The following is a 14,099-nucleotide window of genomic DNA, read 5'->3' as shown; positions in this document are numbered from 1 at the left end:
TGCACAGTCTCTCTGAAACCCTGCATGTTGCAGATTCTTCCAGTAATAAAAACTGCATGCTTTTCTGGTAGTCCTTTTTGACATATTTGAAACTCACAGATCTGAATTAACTTACTGGGAATTATTACCCCCATTTACTGGATGAGGAATCGAGACCCAATGACCTTCCCAAATCAGGAAGGAAATCTACATCAGAACCAATAATTGGGATTTAAGAGCAGTGTAGCCTGGTTTATTCACTTCAAATCTGACCTTTTTTCTGTGATCATGTCATGAGTTCATCTCATGCCATCTCCTGCCACTCAGATCCAGAAAACTAATTTCACTTGTTTTGTAGCAAGGAATAAGACTGGAATCCTGAAGAAGCAAGTTGTATCTGATGATGTAATCTGGTTGTGTTAATCCTGTGCATCACTCAGACTCTCAGACTTGACAAAGTTTTATTTTTTTCTAGCATTTCTGTCTCTCTCTCTTTTTTTTTTTTTTTTGGCTGGGGCGTGGGAGGGTGGGTTAGAACTTGACTGAAGGACTTCTGTGGGTGTAGGACTATAATAAATAATGCATGTAGCTGTAATAAACAATACATGAATGATTTAACAAGTTCATGGTTTTCTTTTTCTTTTTCTTTTTGCATACAAATATAATACTCTGACTTCCAAAATTCCATGAGTTTGTTGGCCAAGAAAATGATTTAGTAAACTGAAGGAGATAGAGCATGGTTCTAATAAATATATCATTAATGTTTAATATTCTTGTTAAGAGTTGTGTTTCTATAGTAACTGCTGCAGATTCCCACTTCTAGCATTTGGAATAGTACCAAAGTGAATTTAACACTGATGCTGGGAGGGACAAATCCTATGAGAGCTGCAATAGATCCCTGCTAGCAGCATGCTTTATTTGGTATCGAGATGTATGAACAACACAGTTCAGTAACCATAGATGGTGTTTAAAAACTAGTTCTCCCTACCATTTATTCTAATGCTTGGCATGCATTTGCTTTTTTCCTTCTATACAAAGACTAGGCCTCCTTTGAATCTTATAGCAAAGGCACACAAAATGCTTAGGTATGCTTAGGAATTGATGTTGAAACGTGTGTGTGTGTATATGCTACTAATTTTAAAATGACTGTGAAGAGATTCACCCTGCGTGATTTTTCACTAATAAAGAGGGGAGTCAGCAGATGTTTATTGCTCAAACTTCAAAATATAGCTTAGGTGAGTTTTAAAGGGTCTTCTTGTCTTACCTCATACTAGCCTTTTGTTTCTTCTCTGGAACATAGTGAAGGGAGATTTCTCTTCAGCTTATAGAAGTGTGTATAGTCAGATAAAGTGGAGACAATTTCAGTGGCTATATATTCTGTTTCAGTGTGTTTGCATCTATTTTTGTTTGTTACTTGAATTGAGACTGCACCCAGCAAACTCATGATTAAGTGAAGGCTGAAACTCTTAAGGGAAGGGAAAAAGACTTCAGAGAAGAGATATCTTCCTTTTAGCAACCCCAGTTTGGCTGCTGGTATAAATCTGAGAGAAACAGAACTTTGTTTTTGCAAGTTTGTGGATATGCATGCGGTAAACACTTGGGGATGTTATAGAAATTTCCTTCTTGCTTTTTTTCTTTCCAGATGGATGAAATAAAAGGCAAAGACAGAGTGATTCTGGCTCTGGAGAAAGACCTTGGCATCCAGGCAGGCCATACACAGAAACTCCTCCTTCAGAAAGAAGCTTTGGATGAGCAGCTTGTCCAAGTGAAGGAGGCAGAACGATACCACAGTAGCCCTAAGAGAGAGCTTCCTGCAGGAGTGGGGGATATCACTGAGCTGATGGGAAGCCCGGTAAGAAAATTGTATTCCCTTCAAATGTTCAGCATGGGACAATTACTGCCTGCGTATTCACATTGTTTTTGTGGCTACTTTTAAAATACTAGAAGAACTAATTCACGATAAATGGCCTTGTACCACACTACATTGTGGTGTTTTGCTGATGGTTAGAAACTCCTTAGACCTCTTCAATTTCAAAAAATGTTGAAAAATAGGTGATACAGAGCTTTTAGCTTGTGAGCTAAGAGTGAGCTTCATCTATGAACTAACTAGTTTTCTGTGACTGAAAAGGAACTTTCTTTATCTATAATCCCATTATTTTCATATAGTTATTTCATAATTTTAGAATTATAAAATAGAAACTATAGTTTTCAAAACTGCCATGTGATTTTAATCCATGTGCTATGCATTAGCTTTGTTCTACTGATAGTAAGAAATCTTGTGAGAAGTTACCAGTAATATATAAAATATTATTTATATCAACCTTTGGTTTTTTTTTAAACTCTTAAATCTTTACATACATTTGGCAAGTAGATCCTTTTAATGTAAGATATCATGTAGCACTTCCACAGTATGTTATTGTTTAGTTTTTCTTTTAATTAAAATAAGTTTTCCAGATATTGATGTAAGAGTTGATTTTAGATTTACACAGTCTACTTGTTAAACCATGACATTAAATTTATGGGTAGTAAAGTATATTTTATAAGATAATTTTATGTCTGTATGTTTTTGATATAAAGGAGCAGCATTTGGATGAACGAGATGTGCGGAGATTTCAGCTGAAAATCGCTGAACTGAATGCTGTAATAAGGAAGCTGGAAGACAGAAATACTCTCTTAGCGGATGAAAGAAATGAACTGGTAAATTAATTAGTAACAACACAGATGGTGACTGGGAGGGCATCTTTATGGTAAATGAATTAATGCTGGAAAGTCACTGTTATAAATAATTTACAAATTAGTCCTGCTTGACCACAATCAATTATATCTAAAGGTAAGAGAGATTTCTATGGATATTCACTTTGTCACCATAGACATGGGTGGAATCCCTTTTGTTCCAGAGTAATAAAGCTTTATAAATTTATTTTGGGACCATCGTAACCAAATAGACTGGTAGCTTGCCTGTGGCACTGTGTAATAATGTTGTATAAAACATGCATAATCCATGCACTCAAATTACTATATTAATCTTTGAAATAGACAAAATTGACATTAGTTTTGTGACATGCTTATGCTAGCTAGGAGTTAAAAAGCTCTCATGTACTGGAGATGGCTAATCTGCCATCCCCTTTCTCAAGGGTAATCTCTTAAGTAGGTGAAATTGTCCTAGGAGAATGATAGTAACTCATGAAAGAATGGATATGACAGTAATTTAAGAATGAATTTTACTAGCCTGCATTGCTTCTTAATTGCTTGTAATGAGATTAATGGTAAAAACTCCCATTGACTGCAATGGAAAGTGAGTTTTAACAATAAGAATTTTTATACGTGTCCTGTTATAATGCTGTATTCCCAATGGCAGTAGAAAGGATTTCTCATTCTAATCAGGTGGATTTTTGCCCTCATGCAACCTGTGTATCTGACTGTAAAGCAATGCTATTATTTATGGTGAGGGTAGAATTTCAATGCAATAAATTGAGTGAAGCACTGACGTCTTCACAGTTGCTTTGACGTGCTTAGTTTTTCGTGTTGAGATTTGAGGGCTTTGCTTTATGATGAAAGGACTAAATTTAGTTGCAATATATTGATGATTATCAAAACTAATTTTCGAAATTTTCTTGTCCAAAATCTTGGCTGAATCTAGACTAGCAAAGTTAATTGAACCATACTAGAGTAAAATTGGATCAATTGAGAACATAATCATGTATTTAAAAAAAAAAAAAGGAACAAAAAATCTATTCCATTTTAAGTAGCTATATAGTCTAAACTGCCTTTTCATATGACAAAATTGATTCCTCGTTAATTATTTTATTTTATTGGGGGTAAGAGCATGCTTTTTAACCTGGGTACTATTAGCTGTTTTCACTACTTTGCCTAGATGCTGAGTGGTGTGGTTTTTCTTTTTCTTTTTCTTCCACTTTTACCAGTACAGTTACTTTCCTCTACTCTGTACTCACAAGAACATAATGCTTTCTTTCAAGGTTTCATTATATAAAGACAAGATTATTCAGCCTCCTAATCCTTTCTGTGGACATAAGTCATTCAAAACATCCCCGAAGAATGCTAAAGTACTGCAACATCTTTACTGCAGTGTCCCTCTAAATGGAAGGCATGTATGACTCAGTCAAATGCTGAGGTTTCAGAAATGCATTTTGGAAATCATGTGGAAGAGGTTTTGTCATATAGACAATACTACATAATAATACTACTATACATATAATATATAATACATAATACTACATAGACAATACTACATAAACCCAGTAATATCAGTAAGCTCTTGTGATTAAGTACTGTAAAAATCATTTTCTTATGAGAATGAAACAGAAAACCAAATATTCATAGAAATTAGCTCAGGAGAGATTATCTTTTTCTCATTTCTGGTTAAAACTCAGAAAATTGAAAAATCTTTTTATTGGGAAAAAAATATAGAAAAGGACTCAAGGATTAATAAAATAGCAGAATACTGAATACTGAAAGCACACAAATACAAGAAAGGGCAGTAATTTGCTTCACATAATTGTCTAACATCATAAGACCACAGGAGCAAAATTGAGCAGCTTGGAAATGTCAGCAGAATGCTGAGATTGAATCTGTGCCCTCTGGCTGACTCTCATTGCTCTAATTACACATTAAGTATATGTTTTTTTTTAAAGTAAAGGAGGAAGAGTTTACTAAGGGATAGTTGAGTTGGTAAAAGATTGCTACCCTAGACATAATTGCTCACAATAAGTTTATATGCAACAAGATTAGCTTATCAAGAAATCAATTTTATAGATAATCATAAGCATTTTCCAGGAGCGATATAGGGACCAGACCTATTTCTTATTTGTTTGGACTCCTTTAGTTCTTAGTTTAGCAATAGCCTATCAGATGCCACTTAACAAAAGAACTAAACTTTCTGAATGAAGGAAAAAAGGAAAGAGAAAACCCACAAATTTCTTCTTTCCTGCAATTACAAACTAAAGCACAGCTTACTTTGTTCCTTGCCATTTACAGCTGAAACGTTCTCGAGAGACAGAAAGTCAGCTGAAGCCTTTGGTTGAAAAAAATAAGAGGATGAGCAAAAAAAATGATGATATGATGCAGTGCATCCAGAGAATGGAAGAAAAAATAAAAAATCTTTCCAGGGAAAATATAGAATTGGTAAGTAATCATATCTAATGTCACGTTGTGAGAACACAGTTGCTTCAAGGTGGAAGTGCTTGTGAGGCTTTTGCTCTGGTACAGACATTTCAGAGTCTCAACAGTAGGATGGTATGTCTGTCAAATTCAGCCAATGCACTTGAATATTCCTATTCTAAATTCAGAGTGACATATCTTTTTTGTCTTTGTGTTGTATCAATTCACACTGATTAAAGAAAAGGATCACAAATAGTTAAAAATGTGTTTGGAGGCTGTAAAAATTTATGACAAAATCAGCTTTAGTAATGCTGCTTTTTTGATTAAAAGTCAAAACTGGATTTAAATGCATGTGCCAATGGCTCTACCATTGTAGAATCTTGAGTTTGCTTGCCTCTAATTTTGTCCCTGACTGGTCCTTGATGCTGCCCTAAACTACCTTATGTGAAGTACTGACACTAAGGCACACAAAATGTATAATATTTTGTTGGTGAAAGAGGCCTTATGTTGTGGTGGAGGATGCAGTGATGAGTATGCAGAATTCTTGATTGCTACATCACATGTGAGGATATTCCTACTGTTATGGGAAGACCCTTTAAAACATTCTTGTGTTTAATAACAGATTTTATTTTAATTTTGTAGAAAGAGAAGTTATCTGCACAACCAGCACTGAAGAGGCACACATCTTTAAATGATCTTAGTAGCACACGGGAGGAACAAGAAATTGAATTTCTTAGACTGCAAGTCAAAGAAAAGCAGCATGTTATTGATGATCTCACAGTGGTAATACTTCTCACGTCTGGTACACATATATGCATGCATACACATCTATAGGCAAACTGAAGATTTGAGAGCAATATTTTAACTCCAGTTGTAGTAGTGGCATATAAGTAGTTCTTCAGCATTGAAGGGTTCTTGTTATTTCCCAAGTGGTGAATGAATTCCTTTGCAATGTGTATAAATCTCTGGGTCTTAAAGCACTTACCATTTATGGGCTGCTTGTGGAAAGAGGTGTATCAATCCATTCATCTTACAAAACTGGCTGTCAACAGCTGAGGAACCTGGAGGAAAGGAAGCTTTCCAAAACTTAATGACTGAAACATGTTGGATGTAGACCCTACTGTAAACCCAACCTCTCTCTTGATCTAGAAGTTCTCTTGAAAAAAAGGAACATGCAGAATGGCATTCATTTCACCTAACTGAGCTGCCCACACTAGCTGTATTTATAGCAAATAGAGAGAAATTTGCATGACTAATTTAACTAAAGGTAGCAGTGTATTTTGGTATTTGGCACAGCTGTTACCCTCTGTGAAGACTACTTAAGATGATGATCAGAGATTTTTGCACTGTTTGGGACTCACTTTAGTTGTTCTAGATGTATTTTGGACATTAGGATACACCATTCTGGTGCTGGAAGAAATTATTTATCATCTCTGAGAGATCCATGCCCTTTTGGAGCAGCACCTGGAACTCAGGCAGGCTGTTCTAGAGGATCTTAGATTGGCACTACTGAAAGCTACATGATGATGAAACAAATTTAAGATCGCTCTGTCTAAATAAAAGATTAAGCAATCGATTAGAACACTGAAAATAAAAATAGAAGATACAAAATATAAAAAAAGAAGATATGTTATCGCTCGGTCTGGAATATTGTCTCTATTCTTGACAGTTCCCTTCAGATTTTGACCCAGGATTTCTCTCTGTAATTAGTGCCAATGTCTGTGTGCATTCTCCAGTGTCACAGTGTTGCAAGCAGTAGGATCTTTGCCAGACTCTAATGGAAGGTCTGATTCACAAAGGGTTGCTGCTTTACCTTCCAAATACAACTTTACAGGCAAGGTCTGTGTCACTACATTAAATTCCCAATATATGCAGATATAACTCAATTTATATTTCTTCGTGAAGTAGGTATGAAAGAACTCTACTCACTCCATCTCAGCCAGTAATTTGAGGAAATGTATCCTATCCTAACTTTGGTCAACTAGTATTAAATAGTTTTACGTATGAAAATAAAATTAATAAGCATTTTAAAATATGGTTTCATTGTTGCTTTATCTCCTATTTACAGATACATTTTCAGGGGCAAAAATACGTTAAATCATTAACTATGTTACTGCTTTGATTGGCGGTACAAACTAATTGATGCTTCACCTGCAATATGAATGCAGTGGAACTCTGCACTTCCATTGTGCTTTTTAGCTATTATTTCTGGTTCAAATCACACCTCAGGAGAATACAAATGTATCGTAAATATTAAAAATGACCCACATGTCACATACCTGATTAATATAAAAGTCATCAGCTTAACTCCAGCTGAGACCAATGTGATACACAGACAAAAGAATGATAGTCTTAGGCAATAGTGTTGTCTGAATCGATTTACCTTGTCCTTTGAAGAGTATCTTTGATGCTCTTGAATCCCTATCAACTTGAGTTCTCTGATGACAGGATTTCCTGATCAGGTCTTAACAGTAAAGCTGTCAAGATAAACTCAGATGCTTGCAAAACATGCTAGTGATTTAACAATTTTTTAAATTTTTTTTATTTTTTTAATTGGCATTATTATTGTTCTGGTAGTTTGATGTGTGATTGAGACAGAAAGTAAATTGAGCAGTCTTCTTGCAAACAAAATTAGTAACAGTAAGGAGTGAGGGGTTTAGGAAGTGTTTGTTCATTCTTCAGTGGAGTGAGAGGAAAGAAAAGGAAAGACAGTGAGAAGACTAGCTAGTTTCTCCAATTATTTGAACACCTGCTTTTAATGCAGGAGACCTAGGTTAAATCAGAGACTGTGCTTTAACCAGGTCCCTGAGGAAGGAACATTCTTCTCCTGCAGTGTCTAAAATTCAACTGTGTGGTTTCAGGTTTAGCTTTATATATTATGTTTTCCTACACCATGGAATATCTGTTTCAGTCTACCTCGGCAGTTGTTACTTTTCCTTATTTCAAAAGCCAGATGTATTAAAGGTGCAATAGTAAGCGTTGTGCTTTTCTGAATTATTTCTTACTTTCCAAAACTTCTTTCTTGGGACAACGTGCTGATAAAGATGAATTATTTTATTGTGATTTCTACTGGGTGCTTCTTATTTGTCCAGTTTCTGAACTGAATGTATAACAAGTAACTCTGAATAGAAAAATACCATACAGTGAGCAATAACTGCTAGAGATGCACTTGCTACTGCTATCACTCCTTTAAAAATAGAGGTGTTGCAAACAAAGATGCAGAGCTAATGAAAGAATTGGGAAAAAAGCAAGGAGATAAATCACCCACTTTTTTTTTCTTTTTAATTTATGCCCTCCTTTGCATTTCTTACCTTGTCTTTCTCCTCTTCTTTGGAATTCAAGACAATATTCTTGCACTTCAATGTTTCTCAACCCAGTGTTTTTCCAATTATAGCTGTATTATGACTTAGTTAATTGTGATCTTATTCCAAGGCCACATTAGAAAAAAGACATGGGCTATTCTGAATATGCTTGATCTGAAGCAGTCTTTGTTTTGATGTACTAAGTTAAATGTAGGGCTAATTTCCCTTAATAAGAGAACACCTTTGGATTTTAGACTTTTGCCATACAAGGGTAAGTCACATGTGCACTATCAAACTGTATGTCAGAGGATGCCTGATATGATTACTAAAGTTGGATTCATTTTTGGCTACCAAACCGCTTCTTCAGGATGGCGGAACGCTGGACTGAGAACGTTAATTCTGTTTCCATAGTGAGCTTCTTGGTAAAAGAGTCAAAGGAACCTTCAGAAATCTGTGCCCAATATTTAATGAAGCCTCTTCTTGTCAACTTCCAATCAAGCGTGTAAAGCATGTGGCTGAATGTTTGCTTAAAGAGATAAAACTGCAGTATGAGGTGGTGTTACACCAACATGGTGTTATTCAAAAGATAAAGACATTGTCTTTGTGTTAGCTTTATCTCAGGCTTTAAGAAAATTGTAATATTTCTTTGTGGTCGACATAAATAAATATAGATTCCAAAAGAAATCTTTACTAAAATGTTATCTTTCCTTCTAGGAAAGGGAACGGTTATTACGGTCTAAAAAACAGAGGAGGAAAAGTTTGAAGCCTCCAAAGGTGAGCAAATCTTCATTTTCTGTGCTTTTTGATTGCTGTGAACAACAGTAGTTTCAAATACTGAAATTAGAACTCTATTTAATTGTTATCATTTAGAATGATAACATTTCATGTAATTCTCCTGTTTTCTCTAGTAAGGTCCTATTAAGTTTTTTTTTGGATAATGTAGGAGCTGCTTAAGGAGTTTTGTACTGCACACAAGTTTGTTTTTAATACACAAAATAATTGCAGTTTTAGCCATTGTGGCCTAAATTCAAGTGTCTTGAGGCCTAAATGATATAATGACTTGAAACAACCAATATTTTAGAGGGCAAATTCTCAGTCCTTTTTAAAGACAATATACCCCTTTAAAGCACTTGCACAAAGTTACTGCTTAATTGCATTGAAAACTTTAACTCATGTTAAGGATGTTATTGAAATGATATTTATGTAGATATATAAATAGAAAAAAAAAAGATATAACTATTTTTCTCTTGTAACTGTTTTGTTCTAGAATGCAAAGAAAAAAAGAGAACTAAGAAAAGGAAAGTTTTGTTTCTGAATGTACCTTCAGTGTTTATTGCAATATGTGTTTTAAGTAATTGCTAAATACTGTTTTTTTTGTGAAGTTGAGCATGAGCAGCCTGGAGCATGTAAGGGGAGGAGAATAGGGTAAGAGGGAGAAAATGGAAATGAAGAGAGGTTATTATCAAGTATATCATGGTTTAAGATGCATGCTTTTAGTATTTTTTTTTTTGTTTTGTGTTGATGTATTCTGCGTAGTATACTCCTGATGACCTCCAGGTGGTGCTTTTTTATTGCTCTGTGCTCTGTAATAGCTGCATTCTGAAATATTTCTCCTTTTCAGTTCTCTGTATTGGTGGTAATTCTTCAAATGATGCTTCTAATAATGATATGTCTTTGTCATACAAAAAAAAAGAAAAATTCAAATGCAATAATAAATTTTACATACCTTCTTCTTTTATATAATGTAAGGCTGATAGAGGCCAAATGTGTTTACAGCAAACCTTAACTGTTCTTTCTTTGTGTACTATACCTGGAAGTTTATGTATTGTGAGCAAGTTTAAAACAGGATTAAAAAAAAAAAAAGTATGTACCTAATCTGACACCATATTTTTTATGTCTTCTCTAATTATCAGCCCTCCTCATATTTTAAATAAATTGCGTAGTTCTTTGGCTAAACTGCAAAGTTCCTAAATGAAAAGAAAATCTATGATTTGATAACTAATAGTGCTAATTTCCATAGGCTGAAAACACCCATAATTATTAATTTATGTATTAAAAATAGCCTGGGTTGACAGAACTTCAGCTGACCTACACTCTGAACCCCTTCTCTTTACCTATTTTTCCCTGAGTGAGATGCTTCCTTAGTGATATCATCTTCTTTTCCTTACTGAACAGAACAAGAGTTGTACAACATGAAGGTTTGCGAAATGGGTTTGATTTCACTGAAAACTTTATTGCATTGCTATTCTTCATGTGGCAAGAATGCTGTATTCTGCAGAGTTTACAGCAAGAGTTGTGTGCATATGAGCAGCGGAGTTACTAGTGCTTTGCTTCTTATTTCCGTCCATGCTACCTGTTGAGGAAAAGCTTGAGCTTTTGCCAGCTGCTTCCTTCCTTTGCTCATCACTCTTCTGTACCAGTATTTCTCTACATGGTGATCTGGCTGTCCTCCTCTAGACTTGTGAGCCCAAGTGAGCGCCCTGAGGACGTGACCGTGAGTTGTGAGACTGAGGCCTGAGCTAGAAAAATGAGGTAGACCTTGTTGTGGAAGACCTTCCCCTTGCTAAAGGTTCTTGGGAGGATTTTTAGGAACTAATGTGATATGTAGCAAGTCTTCATTCCTATCATAAAGCTTGTCTTTACTTACTTGCAATTTGAGAACATCCTATAATTTTCTCAGTGAAAGAGTTAGGTAGGGAAATGTGAATTGCTATTGGTAGAGTGAGGGGCAACAAACAACATAACAATTAAAAGAGAAGGTTTGTTAAGTTGGACTGGCGCTCTATGGACCTGGGTTTTGGGGGTATAAAATTCTCCACCTGACTTTTAAATAAGGGTGTAAAGAGTCACTTGTGTGTGTTACAGAGGGGACAGTGATAGAGACTTCTGAAGAAAATGCAAGTGGAGGAACAGCTAGACAGAATGGGTCAATCTGGGAAAAGAGAAAAGGCAGATCTAGTTGAAAATTGGGTGCGTTTTATGTTATATATACATACATATATGTGCAGATATGTAGTTTTTAAATGCGCTAATTCTTTAATGAAGGAAATAAGTCATCAATAATATATTTGTTAGGGTCCTATTACTTGCTATGTGTACTTGCTTGTATGTTATGTGTAATTTGGGTTATGATTACTATCAGCCCCTGTGTAAAGGCAGAACTATAACTTCCTTCAAAATTATGCTTTGAAACTTTGCACAGCTAATCTGTTATATCTTAATATCAAATCGTCTAAGTAAATTTTCTTGTTTTTTGCCTTACTGTTTTAGATCTAATTGTTATTTCTCACTCTAATTCTCTATAAAAATATATTGAGTTACAGCTGGGGTTGAGAATTTAACAAAAATTAGAACAACTACACTCTAAAACCTAAAAACAAAACAAAACAAAAAGCATCCTCTCTTCCTCTCCCCCACCCAACCCCCCCCCTTAATGTTCAAATCAAAGAACCATCCTTTCTCCCACTGTTCATTAAGGCCTTTATCAAATAATAGTATAATTGTGATAGGTACATTTTAAAATTTCATACCTTAATTTTAAAATATTTTTATTTTTTATTTTATTTTAATGATTGTTATAAGCCAAAGAAATTTACATTTTTTGTTATTACATTATTTTTATATAGAGGCACTATAGCTTGACTCCAATGCAAAATCCACATAGGCAGCTATATTGAAAAGGTATATTATACCATTTAAAATCTTCTCAAAGTTCATTGCAAAATGTGCTTTGTCTTAGTTGTACCTGCCTTGCTCCTACTTAAAGGTTAGTTTAACAGGACTTTCAAAAGGTTATCTCAGGTCAGGAATTTCTCCATGTTTTCTTGACTCCTACATTTCATGGACAGGGAGTCAAAAGAGTTTGGAATACTTTCGTTAGGTTCTAAATCCAGAAAGATAAATCAAAATCCTCAAAGCTATGTAAACTTCCAGCACTTTTTATTTAAACAATCCATGTAGAATGGACTGCTCATCTGGATATGCTGTTGGGATTGTACCATCTTGGTACAATCTTGCTGTTGGGATTGTACCATCCTGTCTGGTTTTACAGCCCATCTCTGGAATCTAGTTGAAAATGGTAGAACTCATCAAACCAAATGCTTGGTTAGATGTCATTAACATCACTGAGATGCAGACATCTCTCTCTGGACAGAGTGGTAATGTTGTGATTGTTCTCCTCTGGAAGTAGATATCTAAATAGGCCATATGGGTTTTGTCCTGAAATTGCCTCTCTCTCTCTCCATGGACTATAAATGCAGTCTAGGGTGAGTTGCTTTATATAGAGACATGTACACTGCAAGTGTGTTTCTGTCTATGATCTGCACAAGATTTTTATATCCTACAGATGATAACCTATATATAACAGTAGAAGAAATTATGGCTGTATCTGTCCTAACCAACCACTCAGAAGGAGAAATTACTGATGTAAATCTTTGGCTTTGCTTTTCTAAGTTTTGTTAAGTGTAAAATCATCTTTAACACTAGTTAATTATCAAGTTTGGCTGTTGGAGTTGGATCTATTTCCAGATCTGTGCCTCACTTTCTTTGACAAAGTGAAAAAGGAAATAACTGATGGGAACTGAGTTCATGAATGTGGTCAGATAAGCTTACACTAGAAGGTATAGGAAGTTTCGTTTTTTCTTTTAATAAACCAGTGCACGGGTGGAAGACTATGAGGGTGGTGAAGCATTGGAACAGGTTGCCCAGAGAAGCTGTGGATGCCCCATCCTTAGAAGTGTTGAAGTCCAGGTTGGATGGGGCTTTGAGCAACCTGGTCTGGTGGGAGGTGTCCTTGCCCATGGCAGAGAGTTGGAACTGGGTGGTCTTTAAGGTCCCTTCCAACTCAAACCGTTCTGTGGTTCTATTGCACTCATGTACTGTTGTAGCTTTTCCTGAATGGGTACGCTTACACTCCAGCTTCCTTAATTTTCACAGTACTCTGACTAAACAATGTCCAGTATATGGACGTTTCTAAAATGAGTGTTTTCCTAACAGTGATTCCTGTTAGGTAGAACAGTACCCATGGCATACCTTTCTTGGTCTGTAAAACAGCTTGTGGGAATGATCTTTCAAACTAATCCAATAGCCTTTATAGCCCTATTGTGTCTAAATAGCATTAGTTCAGCTGAAAAGCTTTTGAAAGTACCAGGCATTTAATTATTTCTTCTTGCAATTAGATATCTATGTTATTGCTGGAGCAGTGTAAGTGCACTAGGTTACTGTTGCTAGTGTAGCTTTAACTGAGCACTCGTTTAATTACCAAGGGACATACAGGTCCATGGACGAGCACTGGCAACAAGCTCAGGTCACCCATGAGGAAAGGAGCAGCATAGTGGGATGGGGCTTTATAACCTCTGTGACTGCAAGTCACAGAGTGAATCTTCCTTTTGCTGTTCAAGGCATGCATTTTTTTTCAGGTGCAATGAGTGTGTTTTTGTTTGTTTTCTTTGATTTTTTTGTTGTTGCTGTTGTTTTCTCCTCCCAGTTTTGGTAGTGAAATAACAAAGTCTGGAAACAGTGTATTTTTTTCTTTCTTTCCTTTATTTATTTATATATATTTTTTTAACACACGGAATGGAATAACAGTGATTGCCCAGTTTGTTTGGTAACTGCAGGACTCTGCAGATTTGTTTCTTTACGTAAACTTTAACAAATGAACTCTATTTGTGATAGTGGAAGGCCTGCATGCCAGTGTGATGG

General features: G+C 35.5%; 1 protein-coding gene across 6 annotated transcripts in view; it reads left to right on the top strand.

The window, feature by feature from the left end:
- Nucleotides 1–14,099, top strand: part of JAKMIP1 (janus kinase and microtubule interacting protein 1) — a 155,178-nt gene that overhangs the window by 93,252 nt on the left and 47,827 nt on the right. For all 6 annotated transcript variants that reach the window (XM_040556156.1, XM_040556155.1, XM_040556157.1 and 3 more), the window contains exons 5-9: nt 1,622–1,831; nt 2,557–2,676; nt 4,975–5,121; nt 5,740–5,880; nt 9,114–9,173. In XM_040556156.1, the coding sequence (XP_040412090.1) occupies nt 1,622–1,831; nt 2,557–2,676; nt 4,975–5,121; nt 5,740–5,880; nt 9,114–9,173 (678 nt within the window). The remainder of the gene's footprint in view (nt 1–1,621; nt 1,832–2,556; nt 2,677–4,974; nt 5,122–5,739; nt 5,881–9,113; nt 9,174–14,099) is intronic.

This window comes from Cygnus olor, chromosome 4 (assembly GCF_009769625.2).
Source record: "Cygnus olor isolate bCygOlo1 chromosome 4, bCygOlo1.pri.v2, whole genome shotgun sequence".
Taxonomy (NCBI): Eukaryota; Metazoa; Chordata; class Aves; order Anseriformes; family Anatidae; genus Cygnus; species Cygnus olor.
The sequence above is the reverse complement of the archived record's forward strand: the minus strand, read 5'-3'. Positions and strand labels throughout refer to the sequence as shown.